The sequence below is a fragment of the Megalobrama amblycephala genome, linkage group LG19, assembly GCF_018812025.1.
Source record: "Megalobrama amblycephala isolate DHTTF-2021 linkage group LG19, ASM1881202v1, whole genome shotgun sequence".
Lineage (NCBI taxonomy): Eukaryota > Metazoa > Chordata > Actinopteri > Cypriniformes > Xenocyprididae > Megalobrama > Megalobrama amblycephala.
Window position 1 is genome coordinate 20,897,257 of NC_063062.1, and position 24,503 is coordinate 20,921,759.

A 24,503-nucleotide genomic window follows, 5' to 3' on the forward strand; every position below is an offset into this window, starting at 1 on the left:
GAACCACTTGCGGGAAAGTTGTGAAATTTGGCACACAGTTAGAGGACAGAATGACCTTTGTCCATAGCAAATTTGGAGTCTCTAACTCAATCCCTCTAGCGCCACCAGCTGTCCAAAGTAGCACTTTTGTTTATGCTAATAACTTTTGAACCATAAGGGCTAGAGACAAAATTCTTTTTTCCTCTGATTCCTTGGTTCAAGCTGATTCGACTGCACCATATGACGTCATTTTCCGTCATGAAAATTTTTCCGCCATTTTGAATTTTCTGAAAAACCTACTTTTTCGAACTCCTCCTAGGCCGTTACTCCGATTTTCACGAAAATTGAACCAGATCATCTTCAGACCATGCTGACAAAAAGTTATGGAATTCAAGTTGATTACTCAAACAGTTTTCGTAAAACAAGCGAACGAATTGTACGTAGTGCTTGTAAAAATAGACATAAGGCTGTATCTCCGCAACACTTTATCGTATTCAGACCAAACTTGGTACCTGTCATCACAAGCATGACCTGAGGCAACATGCAGCGTTTCAGCGCAGCGCCACCTAGTGGTGCGGAGATATGAAAAATTTATGTTTTTGCTTATAACTTCTGATGGGTTTGGCCAAAAATCATGAATTTGGTCTTGTTCGATTTGGGGCATCATGACGAATCGAATAATATCCAATTTTCCCATTTCGGACATTTTGGCTGTCGGCCATTTTGAATTTTGTGCTAAAATGCTGTATTTTATGAACGCAGTAGCGTATCATTATGAAACTTGGTATGGGTCATCAGCACAATGTCCTGAAGGAGCCTAAGAAGTTTCGGAACAGCGCCACCTTGTGGTCAAAAGTTATAACAAAATTTACAAAAATGCTAATAACTTTTGACTATTTTAACTCATTGTAATGAAACTGGTCTCAGTTGATTCGTTGGGTCATGCCAAGAACATAGATATCAAATTAGCCATAGTTGGCTGAACTTCCTGTCCGCCATATTGTTTTTCTTTAAAAACCTACTTTTTCGAACTCCTCCTAGACCGTTGCTCCGATTTTGACCAAAATCTAACCGTATCATCTTCACACCATGCCGACAAAAAGTTATGGATTTCAAGTCGATAAGTCAAACCGTTTTCGTATAACGGAGCAATGAATTTGAGGCATGATGCAAAAATGACTCTTGAAGCTGTATCTCTGCAATGCTTTATCATATTCAGATCAAACTTGGTACGTGTCATCACAAGCATGACCTGAGGCATCATAGAGTGTTTCGGCGAAGTGCCACCTACTGGAGTGGAGATATGAAAAATAGCTATTTTGCTTATAACTTCTGATGGGTTTGACCAATATTCATAAATTTGGTATGGGTCATCAGGACAATGCCCTGAAGGAGCCTGAGAAGTTTCGGACCAGCGCCACCTTGTGGTCAAAAGTTATTACAAAATTGACAAAAATGCGAATAACTTTTTTTTTCTAATTGCTCACTGCTGCTGTTGATCTGATGCTCCCAGCCATGTTGGCTGGCTTCTTGTGCCGTTTTTGTGCTTGGCCCCGTAATTGCTGCTTGCAGCTATATTTTTAAATTGTAATAATATTTCACAATATTACTGTTTTTACTGTATTTTTAATTAAATAAATGTAGCCTTGGTGAGCAGACGAAACTTCTTTTAAAAACATTAAAAATCTTAGTGGTTCCAAACTTTTGGACTGTACTGTATATATATATATATATATATATTATAGTGTATATTATTAGAAATAAAAGATTTCTAATAATATACACTATAATACATATATTGTGTTTTTATATTTTAATTTAAGTAGCCTAACAAAATGTATAGGGAAGGCCAGTTTTTTTTTTTTTTTTTACACATTTTACTTAAAAATTTCTTAAGATCATAAGTCACATACCTTAATAAAATAAAACAAAATAAAAACATAATAAAATAAAATAAAATAAAATAAAATTTTTACTGTCACTGCCCAGGAGGGAGAAAAAAAAAGATAGTTCACTGAACATACCTTTTGTAACAACATACCCCAGTATTGGAAATCTACCATTAAAGGTTTAGTTCACCCTAAAAAGAAAATTTTGTCATTAGTTACTCACCCTCGTGTCATTCCAAATGCATAAGTCCTTCATTCATCTTCGGAACACAAATTAAGATATTTTTGATGAAACACAAGAGGTTTATTAATCCCCCATTCATGTATATTCAACAATTTCGTCTCTCCCCTTTCATTCGCCTACGCAGTTGACGCAGTGCAGCGCTTCCGTATTTACATCCGAATGCCAGCTCAGTATTGGCTGGCTCCTGCGTCAGCATCACACACATGCGTTGTGCTGCTCACATGTACAGCATCGGCCAATTCTGAGTCAGCATTCTGACATAGAACCTGGAAGCACTGAATGTAAACAGCGTAGGAGAATGACACAAAGAGAAGATACTGTTGAATAAAGTCATTATTTTTGTTTTGTTTTTGAGCACAAAAAGTATTCTTGTCGCTTCATAAAATTACGATTGAGCCACTGCAGTAACATGGACTATTTTAACCATGTCTTTAGTACCTTTCTGGACCTTGAAAGTGTTGGTTAAATTGCTGTCTATGGAGGAGTCAGATACCTCTCGAATTTCATCAGATTTTTAATAGTCTATTTAAAGGGTTAGTTCACTCAAAAATAAAAATTCTGTCATTAATTATTCACCCTCATGTCGTTCCAAACCCGTAAGACCTTCATAAGACCATCAGGCTATTTAATAGCCTTCAAACTTTAAATTTAAATATTGTAGAATAATTAATATTTATTAATTGTTATTAATTTTAGGAAAAGAAATGTTTAAAATCTACTTTCATTACACAGTTAACTCTTGTCTGAAAACATGTCATATAGCAAGATATAGCTTTTGAGAAAACTTCCCCACGTGACTAATTATATTTGATATAAACCTAAAAAAAATGCAAATAATGAATACAAAAAAGATGACATAAAGGTCATCGTAGTGTTAGCAGCAAACCGCCCACCTGTGCTGTTTTCTGCTCCACCCTATGAGCTTATGATATCAATTAAAACCCAGTCTTTCATCTGAGATTTTGACCTACAATACCGCTCATTTTACCAGACTGAAATGTGATGAAATGTTACTAGCTACATTAAATATCAACTACACTGATGAGTTAGAAAGCAGATGTGTAGACGTACTATGTATTCACACATATCCTGTTCCGCAACAAAAACATCTCAACCATTTGTCTTTGATCTCTCATTATGAGCAATTTGGACAGACACTAAGATAGCACATCTCATGCTGTTTAGCTAATCCCTCACACACAGAGAGTCATCAAACATCATAACTGCAGATTTAACCCTTAAACATGCTCTTCATTTCTACAGAGGTGGGCCTTAAAGATAATAAGAAATCCAAACTGACTGTATTTACTTAGTGTGAACAAATTATTAGTGCTAATACAACAAAGGCTGCACAGCAGGAAACAAATATTAGACAATAATATAATACTTTTTAATTAAAAAAAATTATGAATAACATAATCACATTCATAATTTCACAATGTGCACTTTTAAAGGTCCCGTTCTTCGTGATCCCATGTTTCAAACTTTAGTTAGTGTGTAATGTTGTTGTTAGAGTATAAATAAAATCTGTAAAATTTTAAAGCTCAAAGTTCAATGCCAAGCGAGATATTTTATTTAACAGAAGTCGCCTACATCGAACGGCCAGTTTGGACTACATCCCTCTACTTCCTTCTTTAATGACGTCACTAAAACAGTTTTTTGACTAACCTCCGCCCACAGGAATACACAAGAGGTGCGTTTGTAGAGTGTGTTTGTCGCCATGTCGTCGAAACGCTGTTATTTTCATCCCGCAGTCCAATCACCGGGTCTGATTCCGGCTCAAATTGATAGGGTAAAATTAAAGACATGTTTACAATAACACTGAGCGCGTGCATCTCCACGTTATGGTAAGAGGCGTGACCTTTCCGGGCAAGGTGCGCTCAGAGCCATAGAGTGCTAAGCTGCTGTCGAATCACAACACAGGAACCGCTGGCACAATCAGAACTTGTTACGTATTTCTGAAGGAGGGACTTCATAGAACAAGGAAATCATCAGCCGTTTTTATGACAGTGGAAACAGCGGTATACAGATAAGTAAATTATGTGAAAAATACTGTGTTTTTTTTACACGCGAAACATGAACACATGTTATATTGCACACTATAAACACAATCAAAGCTTCAAAAAACCACGAAAAACGGGACCTTTAAAACCAACAGGATGCACTTTTCATAATAAAATGTATGAATTGTGTTCATCAAAACTTTCTCCAACTCTTAAATTCCACATAATTTTAAGCTAATTATTCTATTCCATTAAGAAATGCCAAATTATGTAAATTAAATGTGTTTTGAATGCTGTTTTATGTGGAGGGTTTTTTTTCCCCAATATTGCACTCTACTCAGCTAACATTCATCAACAGCATACTGTAACATGCAAAACCCCAGAAACCCAAATCTGTTAAATATATTCAGAGAGCCAGAGCTCTGTGTGACAGAATGAATAATCCATGAAGGAATTGAGAGCAAGGGTGAGAAAGCTGGAGCGAGAGTGAGAGTGTCTGGAAGGATGGAATTGGATCTTGAGTTTTTGTCATATTGCTGTTGGCTGGAAATTATCTGTACAAGAATCATTCTATAAACATTAATGTCTAAATGTCACAATCGTTCTTGACTGGCACAATGGGCACAGTCACAAATAGCCAAATGTATTTATATATTTCACAGTATGCCCGTAGGTGTGTGGAATATCAAAAACAGATTCAACCAGCAAAAAAGACAATAAATTGCACAAATATGAAAGCATACTACTATACACCGAGTGGGTTTTGAGAAAGCTCAAACAGAAATCACACAAGTAAAAATAATCTTTTCACAATTGCTTATCACAGAAGGCATAAAAGTCAAAATGGATAAAGCAGAATGAAAGATTAACTGATTTTTTAGAGATAAGCAGATAAGTGGCCTTCACTGGAGAAGTGAATGTGCTATAGAGTAGCTGTCCCTTATAACTTCAGGACTTTAATCTTTAATCAGAGAAGTAGAAGAACACCAGAAATCATATTTTTAGATTTTACAAAGATTTTTTATTTGAATCAGTACCTGTTTTTCCTCACAACCTTAAAACAATCTGTTATGCATGGTGAAAGCTCACTGAGCCAAAATAGGCATTTGTCATTGTAACATTAGTCTCATTACAACATTTAGCACAAAACAATCAAATGAGTTTGTGATGGCATAAACTTTAAATGACTGTTTTTTGGGGGGAAAAGGCTGCAAAGTTTTCATTCAATGTACAGTAGTGGCCAAAACTGATGTCCGAAGGGGATTTTTGCACAATATTAATGACACTTCAGGATCTATTAAACAATCAAAATATGAGGAGCATGTTATACGGAGAAGAAGAATACACTAAACTTGTTTAAGGTATTTAAAATGACACAATTATTTGGCAAGAAAGGCAACCTCTCAATCCAGCCTCTTATAACTGTACGCTTACAGTTCAAGATGAAACTGGAAGTTGGAGGTCTTTGGAAGCTGTTTTAAGGTGGTCCTGCATTCAGGTTATTTTCATCCTCCTGTCAAAATGCTCACAAGTCTTCCTTGACCAACCACAAGACTTTACATTCTGCATGGTAGTTGCCTTACTGTGCTTCTGTGGATATTGTGACAAGACTTAGCCATTTTAACAATATCTTCTTTAGCTGCAGAGGACCCCATATTCCCCTAAGTCTCCCGTCACCGCTGGTCCAACCCAGTTCCAAGTCTTTTATATCTCCGCTGGTCCCGCTCAGCTTCAAATCTCCTGCATCTCCACTGGTCCCACCCAGCTCCATGTCTCCTGTGTCTCGGGCATTATCTCCTCCTGTATCCTAGCTTTCCCCAGCACCTTGTCCACCTTCAGAGCCTCCAACCTTAGTCCTTAGTTAGATTGATTATTACGGCGCGAGGACGCACCTTCCTGGGCTCCTTATGGCAGCACATCATCGTCCTTCCTGCTTTGTCTATGTCAGATATCACTTTCGGGCCTTCAGCTGTGCTTCGTCCCATCCATTCGGCTCTGTCGGGCTCCGCCTTCCCTCCAGCACCGTCTTGGTCCTCAGTCCCACCGGCTCCGCCTCAGTCCCATGGCACCCTGGCTCCACCTCAAACATCTGTAGCTGTGGCTCTACCACAATGTCAGGATTATGTCATACTCTGTTTAGCTTTCATTGTGTTTTGGTTTTGTTTTCCTGTTTTGAGCTCTGTTTGCTTCTTAGTTCCCTTAGTTACTGATTACATTTACCTGTTGTTTATTGAGTTACCTCATTATCTCTGTATATTTAAGTCCTCAGTTTCCTGTTTATTGTTCAGTGTTGTTTTTACATGGTTATTTTCTCCGAGTGTTATCTCCTGTGTATTCCTGCTCTGGATTATTGAATTAAAGACTGTTCTTTGTTATATCCTTCTTTGTGCAATTTACTACAGTGTACAGATGTCACAATTGTGTTGCACTGTGATCTATGGATCTTTCAGAAGTGTACATATTGGGTGCTTTTCATTGCTTATTTGTGCATCCTCATTTCATTTCCTTGCTTCCTTTGTCCTCGTGTCTCAGCTCCTCCCCCTTAGGATGCAAGAGAAGGAAGCAAGGAATAAAAATGAGGACAGAAGAATCGAAGAAAAGCTTATTTGTACTTTATAATATTCTTGATATATAAATATTAATATAGCAAGATGCCCTATTAAAGTATTTGAGATGTATGGTTTATTTAAACTGCAAAGGTAAAACATAGATTAAAATTATTCAGAGGAGAATTTAAATGTGCGTCAGGTTTTTCAACAAGAAAAACTTCCACGTAGGATACACCTGTGTATCCTCTAGCTCCTCTGAAAGCTTCCTCACTCCTCATTCCTCGCCTCCTCATGGTGCAGTTAGAGAATTGAGATGTTAAAAGCAGCCTCTGAAGTGTGAAACTGACCCTCTGCTAAGCCCCACCCACTTAGTTACTGTTGCTAATCTGTCAAGCTTTCTTAGCAACTGCATACAGTCACCAAAAAAGGCTATGGTATGGCATGGAAGAATACATATGAGAAAACAAAGAGAAATTTGATTTTTGATTCATAATCAAACACAGTTAATCTTTTTTAATTTAATTTAATTTTTATCTATTTTTGGCATTTTTTAAAAATATTTTCAAATGTGTATATACTGTGTGTATATATATATATATATATATATATATATATATATATATATATATATATATATATATATATATATATATACACACACATACTAATATGAAGTTAATTTAACCAATGATATCTAAAAAAACCCATTTGACATTTAATGCATATTCCCAAACCAACAGCTATCATTCGTATAAACCTAGAAGGGTTCTTATGTAACAGCTCTTAGTGGCACATTGGAGGTACAGAGAATGTCTTCTGTGATTTCATAGTCTCTAGTTGCATAGACAAGGGACAGGCCCTTCAAACACAATGCAGTGTTGCTTCCACATAATCCTGTGGGACAGGCATTTGTGTGTGTATGTGTGTATGTGTGTGTGTGCTGGATTAGAGCTGCTAAGTGTGATAAAAAAAAGAAAAACCATAGCCTGATGCACTGCATAGACAAATATTATACAAATAGACAAAATGACAACTGCAGCACCATTTTACCATTTCTACAGTTTAAAGTGAGTAGAGCGTCAAAATAATGGAGCGGTTCACAACACAGTTTATGGTAATGATCAATCGCCGTTATACTCTCAAATATTTTTATCTAGAGCCAAATGTGTTTCATTCTAGCCTTTTCCGCGGTATCCGTGCATTGCTTCTATCCCCCGCTTAAGACATATAGTGCGACAAGAGCTGCAGATTATTTTAACAACAGCAGCAGCGAAATAGTTGATACTTTCACTAAAATGCTCCAGAAAACAATAATGCAGCAAATATAGTTATTTTTATTTCATGCATACAGTATATGTCTCTGATAGTTTAAACCAGGTTTGTTACAGACTTTTTATTATCTACATTTAGCATTATTAAGAGCATTTCATAATAAACAATGTTACAAATTTGGGAAAATTATTTGTAGTTGGCAAGGAAAGACAATAAATTTTAGAAATTCCTAATTAGCTTTGTTTTCTGCTCATAATGAGAGAATTGTATGTTGTTTGTTTGTTTTTAGAAGATACTTATTCTAAGCAAAATATAAAAATGTTCCAGACTTCAAGAGGAAAACCTGAACCCCCATACAGTATCTTTTATCAGTCACATGGCCTTCTGTCATGCATAGAAATCTAAATGTAAAAAATAAAAATAGCCTGATAAAACATCTGATCTTACCTTTTAATAATCATATCCAATTGGGCTAAACTGATATAATATATATTTCATTCTCAACACTGCTTTGGCTGCCGCTCACTTTTTAGATCAACCAACCAATCAATAAAAGACCAGCCTATGGACCATCCAATCATCAGCCAGTACCAGCTAATCAATCTGCCAACATACTGAACAATCTGAGGTCACTGCATGCTATGATGCACAAAGACTGCAATTGTGTGTGGACCAAATCACTGCATTCAAATCAATTAGGCACACCAAAGGCACTTGAAGCGTTATAATCGAAACTTTGCATGCACGTTTGAACATTTCTAGAGAGAACACAAGCAGAAGAAATTAGGAGCAGAGTAAGGAAGAGGAAATGGTTTTGCTGTAATAAGACTGAGGTGCAGAAAGCTGAGAAGAGAGGTCTGCATAGCAGCAAACCTCACTGGGTCACCAGCCCTTCTACTGCAGCCGTGGCACACCGCCACCGCAATAAAACATTTACACGCACTCAATGCAGCCAGTACACAAATACACAAACATAGTATCAAATCATGCAACTAATTGCACAATCACACTACATCCATAGTAACACATATAGTACACGGGAAAACTTCTAAAGCAAAGCTTCTGCATTTGGGTATTTTACAGTAGTCTAGTGTGAATTCATAGACACAGATAGACAAACAGATAGACAAACAGATAGATAGATAGATAGATAGATAGATAGATAGATAGATAGATAGATAGATAGATAGATAGATAGATAGATAGATAGATAGATAGATAGATAGATAGATAGATAGATAGTCCCTCAAAATCAAATCAGCTCAGCAGGAGGCAGCCATTAAATTATACTTTATGTTAAAAATCAACATCGACACTCAGATTTACTGTCATGAGCACATGTGAATATTAATGCTTTCAAACCTAGAGCCTTTTAAAATGCAAATGAGCTCTTTGACATGCCAACTAGGGAGTGAAGTGATGACACTATTTCCAATGGTGTGATAAGCCACATCCATATATCTATATGTCTTTGCTAGCTGCTCTTGCTTTGAGCAACAGCTTGTTGAGCATGATAGAGCTGGATTCTAAAAGTTATGCTTACAGTTTCCTTTACTCATAGGGCAGGAAGTATCAGACTTTACTGCAGAACACTACACTTATTGCAGAAAACAGCATATAGTTTAATAAGTAAATCAGGTAAAGTGCTAATCTAATATAATCTAATCTAATCAGAGTTATTGCTAAAGAGCTTTGTGTTTAACACACAGCTGTGGATTACTGTAGCGTGTGAGAATAGAATTGTGTAGAATAAAATGCATTGTGAATGGTTTATACCTTTTCATATGGATCAGAGTCGTAGTTCAGTCCTATGCCACAATCATCTGTGATTTCAGACAAATCTTCATCATCAAACTCCTCCAGACTGATGTCATGAGCCGGCCTGCAGACAGAAACACAAAATAATGAACACGCCAGTTCTCTCACTATTTGAAAGACTCATGAATTAAATCATGCATTTCTTTAAATGTACTGAAATCAACAGGTTTGTGTGAGGGTTAGGTTTAGGCATAGAGATTTAGAAAATATCATCACCTCTGTATAAAAAATTGCATCTATGAGATGTGGTGGAGACCAACGTGTGTGTACACAGAAAGTTGTCTGTGATGGGTAGGTTTAGTGTAGGGGGATAGAGTATACAGTGTGAACAGTATAAAAATCATTATGTCTATGGAAAGTCACACGTGTGTGTGTGTGTGTGTGTGTTTATGTGTGTGTGTGTGTGTGTGTGTGTGTGTGTGTGTGTGTGTGTGTGTGTGTGTGCGTATGTGTGTGCATGTGTGTGTGCGTATGTGTGTGCGTATGTGTGTGTGTGTGTGTGTGTGTGTGTGTGTGTGTGTGTTGTGTTGTGTGTCCCTGTGGAAGTCTGATCTGAAATATGAGCTGCCACTACATATCAGCTGATTCCACACACACACAGGTCACTAGCCACAAGGTCACTCAGACTAGCACACTCTACCATATATATGCACACACACACATTCATACAAACACATACACAGAAGCATAACACCAGCTAGGACATGGCCATCACATCTTTAAACAACATCATTTCTCTCCTCCACCGTCCCCATTTATTATTGATAAGTGGGTTAGCATGAGTTAGCATGCTGCTAAATACAGCCAGCCTCTGTTTTGCCCTGCATTGGCTCAGCAAAACGCATTAACCCGGATTCTGGTGTATGCTAGCCGCTAACGCAGGGAAGATTTCATCTTAGCTGAGCTCCACTCGGCTGACAGCAGTGCTGCAATGCAGCTTTTCACAGTCAGAGCGTCACAATCACACAGATCTGTAATGTATGGAGGATCCAAGACAGAACAAGAAAAATGGGAGGAGGACAGAAGATTGTTTACTGGGTGCATTCGTCTGAAAATACTGTTGTTTTATATATATATATATATATATATATATATATATATAAATCTGGTTTCAGAAGCAATGTTTTAATTGAATTATGCCTAATAATTTGTACAGCTATTTCTCTACTAATATTGCTACAAAAAGAACTAAAATTGTTGACAGAGGATGAAATGTACATTATATAAACGTTAGTTACAGATCTAAAATTTGAATGGACGAGCCACCTTCAAAGCAGTTGCAAAATAATCAATTTATCTGTGACCCCACATCACTTAAATTCTAAAAAAGATGCAGGAAGCTAAATTAGAGGGGGTCTGCAATGGTGCAATGGTCAGGTAACATGTCCCCTCACTGTAAGTTGCTCTGGTCCTCTTAAAAATAAAATTTAGAGATTGTGTTAGCTCATCATGAACCCGAAAGCCCCTTGAATGAATGAATGAATGAATGAATGAATGAATGAATGAACGAACGAACAAATGAAAACTCTAAGGCCTTGTAAATTTTAGTAACAGACATGGTTAGAAATGTTTTCATTTGAATAGATTAATGCATGACTTTGATAATGTAATTTTATAAACATTTAACTAAAATAATAGAATACAAATGATACAACTTTAGTAAATTGTAATTTAAAAGAGAAGCAGTTCTCTCTAGATTGTTTTGGGTTCTGATCCCTTTTGTGTAAGGCTATGCCATTCTGTAAAGCAATATCATCTCACATCATAAAAACAGATTTATGTGGGCAAACATGATTTATACTATGACGAAATACTTTCTGAATGTAGCATTTGCTCAACTGAGTTGTTTTGGTCTTTTAATGTATTCTATGACCATTTCTCTGCTGGCACTCATACTTTTACTCACAAGGCTCATTTAGGTGAATCACATTTGTCAATAATGAGTCATTTTGTGATTTCTATGTTTATGCTATTCCTGGTTTTTGTGTCACAGGTCAAAACTGCTGAACTCATGACTAATTATGCTGACAAAAACGTTTTCTAAAAACCATATATCATTTCATTAATAAAGTATACCTCCAATAAGAATGCTAAACCAGCTGGATTAACCTGTATTTAACATATGAAATCTTGTCAAACTCTTTTTAACACCAGAAGTCCTACTATAATGTCACATAGGTCCTTCTTTTTCTTTTCTCTGCAGTTATGGTGTAGTAACAAAGCAAGCAAAAATGGTAAAATACTAGGTTCTTGTGGTGTGGTGTGGTGTGGTGTGGTGTGGTATATATGAGCTGCTGTCTAAACCTGCTGGGCTGTGATCATTCAGGAAAACTCAGTCTGGCAGTGAAGTGGCTTTTGTAGAAGTGGACACCACAAAGTATCAGGGTCAAAAGTACTGGGCTCCAGTCAGCTCTCACACCTATTGGCAAGTGACTGTTCAAAAGTGAGTTGTACTTGTTTAGTCACATTTCTGCTCTTCTGACTATATGATACAAATAAACAATCTTCATTTGGCTTAATCTGATTTCATTCTAATCAACTATACAGGTGTGCGGTCTACTTCGCTACTATTGGCAGAGTTTAGGCTAGAAGATATTAGCAAACATTGCTTAAATTATTTATTTGAAGGGATATTAAAATTGTATTCTCAAAAACAAAATTAAATATTAAAACTGTATGTTTATTGCTAATTTAGAGATACATTTTGTCATCTGCACTGTAAAATGTTTTGTCATATTGATTTTTATTTGATTAAAAACATATTTCATAATACTGAATCAACCTGACATAATTAAATTATGCCAATCAAGACTGAGACAAGATAGAAATATCCCTAAAAGGTAACAAATGCACATATTTAGTTTTGTGCAATGTACAAAACTGTAGTTAAACAGTTTGTCTTAAACTACAACTAAAAACTGTATATAAATAAATAAAAATCAACTGTGAAAATCTTTTTGGGACAGTACCTTGTGTGCTGATGCACAGCACAACAAGGGAAATCAAGTGAATCTCATCATGTGTGCTGACCTGTGGGTCAGATTCTAGATGAACAGACAGGAGACGGGCTGGCGTAATCAGGGATGCCAGGCTATTGTCGACACTGGCACCTCCCAGAAGTAACTGGCAACCCTGACTCTACTGGAGCACAGCAAAACCAGACTGGAAAGGTAAACTACTACTAACTAACTATTTCCCACCTCTGAGCAAACAAAGGGTGATAATTAACCTGGGTGGTTTTTTCTTGCTTCTAACAAGCTGCGTTAGCTTTTTCTGTGACATCTGGTACACAGCAGACTGCAACCAAATAAACTATTTGGCATTTTTCAAAATAAATGATGACCGAATTTTCTTTTTACGTAGTATTAAGCTACAGCATGTAAAATAAAATAAGTAAATAAATGTCAATATGATTCAAAGTTGAATTAACTAGTTTACTTTACTGCAATTGTTAGAGTATGAAACAAATATTCAAAGAAAGTATGTATTAATTTGAATTCATATACAGCAAGTCTTATGGTTCACCATAGCAATCCCCGAATTTGGAGAGGCTTTTAAAATGTTCAAGATTCCTAATGCTTTCAGAAAAAAATATTTCTCCAACCTCTGTCAACCTGACATCCTGATCAGAGCACCATTTACAGGGATTTCAGTGCTGAACATGGTTCTACATAAGCCTCTAATGACCTTCCCATGAGATGAAACATGGAGTGCGGAAATAATCCCACATACACGAGAAAAACGTCAAGGATCCAGACAGTTGATTGTGTACTTTCAGGAAGCGTTTTAATAAGCTTCTGTTTAATCACTATAATATCAGAGGATTTAAAAGAACGTCACTCCTCTGAGTGAGTCAACCTGTGTGTGTGTTTAGGGTCTAATGCCACTTCAATCTAAGGCTGGCTAAACCAAATTAAACCTTCACATTTAAAATTCCAAAAAAAGAGATTTACATCACTATTCCAGCAAGTCTGTCTCTATTCACAGTCCATACTCAGATCTAAATTGTGGCTTCACTGCAGACAGTACAGGAGCTCTTGGGAGAAGCTGTGCTCTAGATTCAGAACCACTCTGTGATATTAGTTACAGACTCACAGAGATTCATGAATTATGAATGAGTAAAAAAAAAAAAAAAAAAACAGATCTAGCAACAGTGATAATGATGGGATGAATCTACAAACACATTTAGCTTTGGATATTAACCTACAGTATCTTTGCTCTAAGTGGTGAGATTTTATTACAAGGGTTTTATACAAAAAAAAATAATCATACTTTTGACAAAAAAAATGTATAAAATAATCTATTATTATTATTATAAATTCTTCATTTACCATTCACACATTTTACACTGAGAGAGTGATAAAAATGTGAAAAGACAAACAAACTCAATGAAAGGGACCAGAATATGATAGAGACTCATCATATCATAGAGAGAATATCATAGCGAGGGTGGGCTTCGTGTCACCTAGCAACCACCCAAAACAGAAATTCCCTAGCTACCACCAAGAACACCCAAGAAATTGTATTGCAACATGCAAAAAACACTCACTAACAGCATAGCAACACCCTAGCAACCAACCAGAACACCCTAGTAACTTAACTGCTATGCATAAAAACACTCATAATACTTTAGCAATGACATAAGACACTAAAAATTGCTCAGAGCCACCACCTAGCATTGCCCTGGCAAGTGGCAACCACCCAGAACACCCTAGAAACAGTACTGCAACATGCAAAATACACTCACAACCACCTTAGCAACAACATAGAAACACCCTAGCAACTACCCAGAACACCCTAGTAACTGCACAAAACACTAATAACACTTTAGCAATGGCATAAGACACTAAAACCTGTTCAGAGCACATTAGCAACAACATAGCAACACCTTGGCAACAACCACCCACAATGTCTCATCATTGTGGCAGCAGGTTTTGCACATTCAAGCTCTACTCACATCTAGTAATCTTTGCCAAGCATGTGTTCTGTGATGATAAGGAATTATTTATTGTTAAATCAATTACAAGGTCATTAACTGTAAGTCACGGTGACAAAAAGACAAAAAAGATTTCAAATGTACCATCTCCAGTGCCGCAGATGGGATGTCCTTCACATAATTAGTCAAAGATGAAGCACCTGTTTTTCCAACAAACTTCTAACCTCTCCATAGGCAGCCTTATCAATCTTGTAAATATAAATTATTTCTTAACATTCTTTATTGACGGCCATTTAAAGGCTCACGATTGCTCCCCATGATTGACTGTCTTCCAAAGCCCCAATTTTACTCTCTAGTCTTCCAGGCAACCAACAGTTGGCCCTTCCAAACCCATTAATCCTAATTACGAAAGGTGGGGCATGTTTCATGCCCTGGGGATGCATATAAGCTGCCAATCATTGGATGTTGCCATAGTAGCTGCGCTGTGCAAGGGGTGATGTCACACCATTAACAGAACACCACTGAGGCACATGGCAGGTTAAGTAGGGTGAGGTCACCTCTGCAGCTGTCACCATGACAACACATCCCACCAGAGATGGACTTAATGTGCTGAATCATGCATCTATTCACTTTCTGGTTTGTTTTCAAACAATGGTAACTTCTGGATTGTTGCATGCACTGCGAATGCAATACATTCCAAAAGGGTTTGAGAAAGTCAGATTTATGTGGGAAGCTTCTCATGTGAATAAAATAATGATAATCAGAAATTCCTTGAACAGTGATTCCCAATATATAATCATTTCTACCAATAATAAACCACAATAACATAATTGACTACAGACTTTGATATAGACTTTCCTTCAAACCTTTATGTTCTCACCTCTAAGACAAAGAGAATGAACTGAGAAATGAGGGACACTAATAAAGCAAAACCTCAGGAAACCCATCACTTGACTGTATGCGTATGCATTAATTATGAGGAAAGGAGTAGAAGAGGAAAAGACAGAACAGTAAATGAGGAGAGAGGGGAGAGAGAAATTTGCAAGATATAAAGGTTAGACGAGTCATGAGAGATTTTGTAAAAGACTGTATAAAATTTTTAGGGAAAGGAAAAAATATAAAACCGCTGAGACATGTGTCTTTATGTTTGGGTGCATATTTATATTTAGAACATGGATCTATAGAATACCTGATTCTGATTGCATTTTTCTATTAAATATTGTAATGACATAAACATATACACAGTTATTCTCTGATGAATTAATGCATTCATTATTCTCAGTTATTAATCATGAAATCAACTTGTTTACTTAACATCAGTTCATCTGACCATTACAACTGTCAGTCATGTAGTTGTATAATTAAAGCAGACAACAGAAACAAATCAGTCTTTATTTAATCCATAAACTAAAACTCAGGAGATCCAGGAGAATAACATAACACAACTACTAATAACATAGATGAGACTGGACAATGGAACAAAGGTAACTGAGGGCTTAAATACACAGGGGATGATTAGCTGAAACAGAACAGGTGTTAACTAATTAAGAACCATGGAAACTTACTTGCAAATGAGGCAGGCAAAACAGGAACAGAACACAGAGTAAACAAAACCAAAACAGGCTACAAGTGACATTACACCCCCCTCCCGAATGGCGCATTCTCCTCCAACTGAGGAGGGAAGGTGGGGACTCTGGAGGAGGACGTGGGAAAAACCAAGGCAGCGATGATGGTGGGAGGAGTCAAGGAGGATCCAGGAGCAGAAGTAGCGAGGCGGGAACCCAACGGACAGCCAGGATGATGTCCCGCAGAGGAGTTGAGGCAGGGAGAAGCCATGTTGGAGACTTGGCTAAGAGCGACTGACGAGGACAAGGCCGATGGAAGCAGAGCCCTGGGCACAGACAGAGAACAAATGGGAAAGGGTGACAGTGATGGAGCCAGGGTGCCTGAGGACTGAGCCGGAGGGAAGGCGGAGCCATACGGAGCTGAAAGGGTGGAGAGATGAAGCACAGCGAATGGCTTGTAAGTCCATGCCGCAGGCAGGGTAACGTCTGACCCAGGCCGAGCAGGAGGGACAAGGGAGCCCCTGGTGTCATCAGCTGCAGGGACGATGGTCTCTGGTGGAGTTGAGTTTGACAGGAGCTGAGGTGGAGCTGATTGGTCGTCAGGCTGAGGTGGAGTGATGGGATCAGTGGCTGGAGGTGGAGCCAGAGGATCCACTTGCCTGGACGTAGCTGGAGACAGGAAGATCTGAGGCAAATCAACACAATAGTGTGGCATCATAGGAGAAGCCGAGGGGCTGAAGGGAACCAGCGGAGGCAGGGCTAATGGACTGGCTGACTTTGAAAGAGGAGGCTGGAGAGGGAGGCTGGGCAGGAACTCTGGAGACACAGGAGACATCGGGCTTGGTTGGAATCAGCAAGGGCGCAGCACACTCTGAACTGGACGGAGCCAGCGGAAACACAGGAGACTTAATGCTGGAAGGGACCAGCGGGAACAGGAGATTAAGATAATCATCCTCTTCTAAGTCATAAAATAATCGCAGAGGTCAGCTTCAGCTCACCATCAGTGGTGGGAGTGTGGGCGGGGTCTTTCGCTTGTACTCCACTAGCTGTCCCACGATGTCAGACAATGTTGCCGGCTCACACACCTGGTCAGATTCACACAGTAGGGCTCGGGCTCCGGGGCGATGGCTGGCTCAGACCCTTTTGTCTGGCTCTGGCTCGTGCATCGCAGCAGGCTTAATCCCTCCATCTACAGTGGGCTCTGGTGTTGTATCCGTGCTGCGGGATGATGGCTTGCGGGGCTCTGGGTTCGGATGGTGTTGGGCAGATGGGCAGCTGGGCAGATGGTGTTTGCTGGTCTGCTGTTTTCAGGCACCCACTCCACAAACTCTGCGAAATTTCCCCAAGGACAAACACCAGGTAGGCATGCTTTTTGCAAGGAACGGTCTGGGAAGTTTGTAAAGCACGCCAGATGTCCAAATTTCCAGGTATGGTCCTAGAGGGACTGCTGCTCCTGGTCCATACAGAGCAGTTGGACTGAATTGCCCCATGGCCAATCTGCCCCTGCTGCCAGTAAATCCATACTTTGATTGGTCCAGTCTTCTGTCAGGCATGTAGTTTTATTATTAAAGCACATGATGAAGGAGATGAAAACAAAGCAGTCTTTATTTAATCCATAAACGAGACCGGACAATGGAACAGGAAATTGAGCACTTAAATACACTGGGGATGATTAACTGAAACAGAACAGGTGTTAAGACTAACTAACTTGCAAATCAGGCAGGCAAAACGAGAAAAGAACACAGAGAAAACGAAACCAAAACAGGCTACACGTGACAACAACAGTGTCAATTTAAATCATACACCATTCAAAGATATGTTACATAACAGTTCATGCTTCATGCAGTTCACAGACTATTTCTAAGGGAATTATTTGACAACAGACAAGAAATCTCTGCCAACACACTTCTCTTCATCTCCTGTAATGAAATTAAGTCTCGTGACTCACAGCACTAGCTGAAATTAAGTTAAGGTGAACCTTTTACCACAATCAATATTCTGATTAGACATGCTGATTAGATCACACAATATATTATATTTATATATTATGAGAGAATATCATGTGACAATACATCTTATCAGTATTCTAATTCTATTTCAAATTCTTTTGAACTTTCTATTCATCAAAAAAAAAAAAGTATCCGTTTCCATAAAAATATTAATCAGAATCACTGTTTGATAATAATAAGAAAGTGGCAAATCAGCATGTTAGAATGATTTCTGAAGGATCATGTGACACTGAAGACTGGAATAATGATGCAGAAATTTGGAACGGTAGTGTATATGCCATTTACACAAGTACTAACTAAGCACTGCACTAACAGTGACATCATAGTTACTGCCTTTTGTTTTTACCTACTAGATCAGGCTTCCCTCACAACCAACAGCTATATTCTCATTGAAACCGAGAAGATGTTGAAAACAGAACACAGAACATTCATTTTCAGAAGCTGCTATGACATGCACGCACACAAACATTTTTATAGTATTTCTGTATACCGAAGGGAGCAGCTGTAGACTTACATAAACAGCTTAAGGAGAGGTTGCTTTTACTGGTGTATTCTTCACTGCATTAGTATATTTATGTGTTATGTGTGTCTCTTGCTGTCCCTATGCTGTGTCTATCTGAGAAAGCTTTAGGTTCTATAGAGAACATCAGCCCTAAGACCACAGTGCAAGAGTACTGCTGAGCCATGCTTATCTCTCTCTTTCTCTCTCTCTCTCTCTCACACACACACACACACACACACACACACACACACACGTTTTATGGGGACTTTCCATAGACATAATGATATTTATACAATACAAACCGTATATTCTCCTTAACCATAAACCTCCCCATCACAGAACACTTTCTGCATTTTTACATTTCTGCATTTTTGTATTATTTATAAGGTGTTTTCTTCATGGGGAAAAAAAAAAAGGTTTCGGATATTGCCATCTTTTTTGGGGACATTTTGTCCCTATAACATAGGGTTTACCTGAACCACACACACACACACACACAAATACGTACTCAAGTGAAACACATTATTTAATATATTACTAAATATATTACTAAAAATCCACCGGACTAGGTTACCAACTAAAGTAATTTAAAGGACAAGATCAAACAAAAAAAATCTGCACATATCCACTTTCTACAGTATATTTTATGCAATTGAATTACTTTTTTGCACAATTTTTGTTTTGTGTACTTTTGGGTACACATCTATACTTCAAATGCTTTCGCTATATAGCTATACAGAGAAAGAGAGTGTGCAACGTTAAGCTTTTTTTTATCATGCCAGTAAATCTACTTCAATAGGAGAGAGAGACTGTGTTTTTTCTCTTCATTAAAATACCATCCTGAGGCATTAGAGAACACAAACTGCAGCCCATTATTTCTACTCTAAGAGATGACAGGTTTATGGGAGGACAAGGAGAGGATACAGACCCACAAATCCATTGTAAAGTAAACAATGAGAGAAAAAGGGTATAAAAAATAGGTAGCTTAGGAAAAGAACAGCTGGGGGAAAAAGCAGAGAAGTGCATCAATTTGAGATGACAACAAAACCATCACTTTTTTTGATTAACATTTTGTGTTTCTGTAATGGAGGCCAGCTAAGAATGAGCTGTGCAGGTAAACCTCACTCCCCTGGCCTCAAGTGGCGCACTAGCAACTGACGCTACAGGCTGCGATCTTTAGCGTCCTTATTACCTCGCATGCCTCCCACGCCTGTCTGAATCCTGCTCAGAGCGGTGCCAGTAAAACCGGAGGGGTTACGTTGGTGCCGTGACCCGGATGGGAGTGAGGTTTGGGGAGGGTGAGTGTAACAATGGCCAGCTAGTAAAAAGTTGTGCAGGTAAACATCACTCCCCTGATCTCAAAATGCACACTAGGGTCTGCAGTCTTTAGTGTCCTTGTTAGTGCGCCCGTCTCTCGTGTCGGAGGGGTTACATTTACAGCACATGCAGTTGATATCACCTGCCCTGTTGTAGCACATGGCTTTAGACTGATGCTTTACCTAAAATTATCAGACTATCAAATGTTATGCGACCCACCAGACACTTTTGATTCATACTGCTGGATGCTGAAGGACTTTCTGAATGTTTTATTTCTGCTTACATATAATGACGCTGCGCAGGAGGTAAATTTAGTTTAGTATGAAGGTGGAACTGTCTCTGTCCGTCTGTCTTTGTGTGTTTGTTGAGACTGAATATTGATTTCAGGAATAAAATGTGATACCACCACATACCCTTACACTAATGCACTAGACAGGAAGACCAGCAGGTCATGGACAAAATGAAAATGAACTGTCACTCATTGGATTGTTGTAGCCCAGCCAAGCCAACAATTTCCCTTCATTTTTATAAGTGGTTAAATCTAAACCATATTTCATTTACTGTCACCTCAAATATTTACATTTAGCAGTTTAATCATATATTTTGTTTTTTAAAAAAATCCAACAAGCCAAGATTTATAGCCAAGTTAATATGCATATCAAAACTTTTAATTAACATCTACTCTCTTACCCATTAAAAAAGTGTATTTAAAAACAATGCATTATATACACTACACGTGGATGGGAATAAATTATTGTAGAAAGTGATAGAAGAATGAAGAAACACCTTACATTACACGTAAATGCCCAGATATTAGATGTTCCAATAATTATTAAAGCACTAATACCAATAACAATGTGCAACTACAAGCAGCTCCACAATACAATTATGTACTGTTTATTAGTATTACTCAGCACTATATAATTACACAATTGAGGGAACACTGTAAAGTGTGTTCAAACATTAAAATGCAGTTATGAGCATCACAACAGGGCGTGGGCCTTTCCAGTATGCCAACTATCTCAGAGAGGATGCGTCAGGCAATGACATGCCAGGGAGAGAAAAAAAAAATCAATTGTCTGTCCTTCGCTCAATTTCATGGACATAAGTGCAGTATTTTACATACACACTGTATCCGTGCAAAAAAATAAATAAATAAATAAATAAATAAATTGAATAAAAAAACACAACAACAACAAGGGCGTTAGTGTTAATCTTCATTAACACGAGGATGCTGAGCATCACTGTTTGCGGATGCTGATCTCTGGATGTGTTTGAGGACATAAACAACGCTGATGGTCAAATATGACCAGCTTATATAAATAAAAATGCCAGAATAAGAGGAAACCCCGCGCATACTTGAGAGAAATACTGCGCCTCTTACCTGCATCCCGGAGGAGAGAGGGAGTGGAAGGTGGAGAGAGAAAACATCTCTGCTCTGTCCGCCATCTTCTTAGTGACTCAAAAACAGAGACTGCAGATGCAGATGTCCGCAGCCCATCCACATACACTGGAGAAGAGGATATTAAATATGATCTCGCTTTATTCTCTCTCCTCTTCGGCCACACTGACTGCTGACGCCCGCTGGGAATCAAACCATCAAAACAGTCCAATCGGTGATCCAAAGAAATGAGTCAGATATAAAGAGTACACATAGGTGGCGATGTATTGGTGTCGATTATCTTCAGTTTCAGTCACACACCTGCTGATAAACCAGTGCGCTGTTTGGCGTGATCTGCGCGCATCTGATGATGCTGATGCTGATGAGGGAGGGAGGGAGGCAGAGGCGCGTGCATGGATCTCACAGAAATAGAACGAGCGGATAGAATGCAAATGAACAAGAAACCGGTCCTAAGTGGGTGTGGCTTAGAGGTCCAGAAGCTGTCTCTGATTGGTATTATTAACTCTGATGTATTATTAACTTGTATTATTAACTTTTAAGATAGAGACTAAATTGCAAATGTTTTATGTGTTTAGAGCAACAATTTAAAACAAACATTTAGTTGAAAATTCAAATAGCCTATATATAAATATGTTTATTTGAAAATGTATGAACAGATAGCAAAGAATAGTAGCCTAATTAAAAATAATAATTATAAACTATAATATATAAATATTTAATTTAACTATATAAATGATAAATTATGAAAAAGTATCTTTTTAATGAGTCACAATGAAAAACATAAAATTATTTATTCATTAATTATTGGCTAAAACAGAAGTTTTGAGTCAATCCAAAACACTATGCAACACAAGTTGATTATTTCTTCAAAGTGATGACAAAAGGAGTAATTGTGTGAAATACTGTCAGTAAAGTTTATACATATTCGTGAGGGACAAAAAAAAAAAAAAAACATTTCGTGGAACTAACCCAATATCACGTGATATCAGTTACTTTTCTTTGCGCAGGTCGAGATGGACTAAATGTTTACGATTACGATAGTAATTTCTTTGTAATTGTTTAATAAAGCTTGCTAGATGTACATGCATTTTTATGCCAGAAAATAATTATTAAAATGAATAGATTTAAACGATTAAACGTTTTAGTGTACAAATATCTCCACAAAACGACTTGAAATGTAAATGCGGCTCAGTGTAGGATTTGTTTTCTGAGCCGCCGAGCGCCATCTAGAGGATGAAGGGTTTGTGTCTCTTTTAAAACAGTTAGTAACTAGTTGACTTCTTCCTCCGTATCCCGTTCGAGAGCTACGTAAGATTTTGCAGCACGGTGTTTCGTGTGGGCATATAGGCTACTGTAGCTTGACAATGTTATGATTTTATGAGCATATAGGCCTATTCTTTAAAGTACCCTACTCATTCAGTATCACATTAAGTAGGCATAGGCTAAGCTACTATATATCCTACAATGGAACGATACTATCATTTCAGATTAACAATGTTGTGAATTAAGTTGTTATTTAAATAATATTTAAATAAAAAAACAGAAATTGCAAAGTATGCACAGATTGTACAACTGGGTAAATTATCAAGCACATCAAGTTTGCCCATATCGATAAGCAGATGTCTATGTAAAAAAAATAAAGTATAGATAGATCGTTCACTTGGATCATTAACCCTCGTTCTGCCGCAGAGAAGCTGTTCAGTGATTGGTGCTGAAAGCGTTACTGACAGTAAGACTGGCCACAGCGGTGGAAGTGGGTAATGCAGGGAACATGTTGTGCCAAGGCTCTCTCTCTTTTTTTAGGTCGTGGGGTTTCCTGTATAGATGAAATATTTGCTGACAAAGTGATTTTTAAGGTCAGTATGAATATGTTTCTCTCTCTCTCTCCGTGTGTGTGTGTGTGTGTGTGTGTGTGTGTGTGTGTGTGGACAGAGAGAGCCATAGTCACAGTACTTTGATCACAGATGATCATGAAAGACTATACAATTTCATCATTAACTAAAAACTGTAAATAAATAAATAAACATTTTCGTTTATTAAAAAACTGTCACTGTGGTTTATATGATCTCGCAGAAATCAGAGTAATGAGAAAGTGTTAATCTATTATATAAATATCCTGAGAATGATGTAGGAGGTACAATGGAAGGCCATCTGAAGTTCCACAAAATTCTTTTTCCCATAACTGTTGTCAACAATAACAGTGTTACCCACACAAACACTATAACACCAACACATATTCAACTAAAATAATGCTATAAACATTAACTAAACAGCATACAATGTAACATATACGCCAATGTTAAATAAATCTACTTTTAAAATAAAATACAAACAAATATAGCCGGTATTTAATAGAAGTTCTGGGAATGCACTTGACTTTTAAAAGTATGCATACTGCATTGTTAAAGGATTAGTCCACTTTTAAATAAAATTTTCCTGATAATTTACTCACCCCCATGTCATCCAAGATGTTCATGTCCTTCTTTCTTCATTCGAAAAGAAATTAAGGTTTTTGATGAAAACATTCCAGGATTATTCTCCTTATAGTGGACTTCAATGGCCTTCAGACGGCTGAAGGTCAAAATTACAGTTTCAGTGCAGCTTCAAAGGGCTTTAAACGATACCAGACGAGGAATAAGGGTCTTATCTAGAGAAACGATCGGTCATTTAAAAAAACAAAAAAAACAACTGTATATGCTTTACAAACACATATTATCGCCTTGCACATGCTTCCGCTTTCAGCATTCTTCAAAAACTTACGCTGTATGTCCTATGCCTTCCCTATTCTACTGGTAAGTGGCGCTGCGTTCGTTTCGTAAGTATAAATAGGGAAGGCGTAGGACATACAGCGTAAGCTTTTTGAAGAATGTGGAAAGCAGAAGCACATGCAAGGTGATAATATATGTTTATAAAGCATATACAGTTGTATTTTTTTTTTTTTAAATGACCAATTGTTTCTCTTGATATGACTCTTATTCCTCGTCTGGTATCGTTTAAAGCCCTTTGAAGCTATAGACT

General features: G+C 37.7%; 1 protein-coding gene across 2 annotated transcripts in view; it reads right to left on the minus strand.

The window, feature by feature from the left end:
* The window catches only part of mapk8ip2 (mitogen-activated protein kinase 8 interacting protein 2), a 40,265-nt gene extending 18,372 nt beyond the window's left edge, over nt 1-21,893 (minus strand). The window contains exons 1-2 of one of the 2 annotated variants that reach the window (XM_048169057.1): nt 21,468-21,893; nt 9,713-9,818 (exon numbers count right to left, since the gene is read on the minus strand). In XM_048169057.1, the coding sequence (XP_048025014.1) occupies nt 9,713-9,818; nt 21,468-21,532 (171 nt within the window). In that variant the 5' untranslated portion in view covers nt 21,533-21,893. The remainder of the gene's footprint in view (nt 1-9,712; nt 9,819-21,467) is intronic. The other variant, XM_048169058.1, reaches the window with a different exon arrangement.
* Between the last annotated feature and the right edge of the window lie 2,610 nt (nt 21,894-24,503).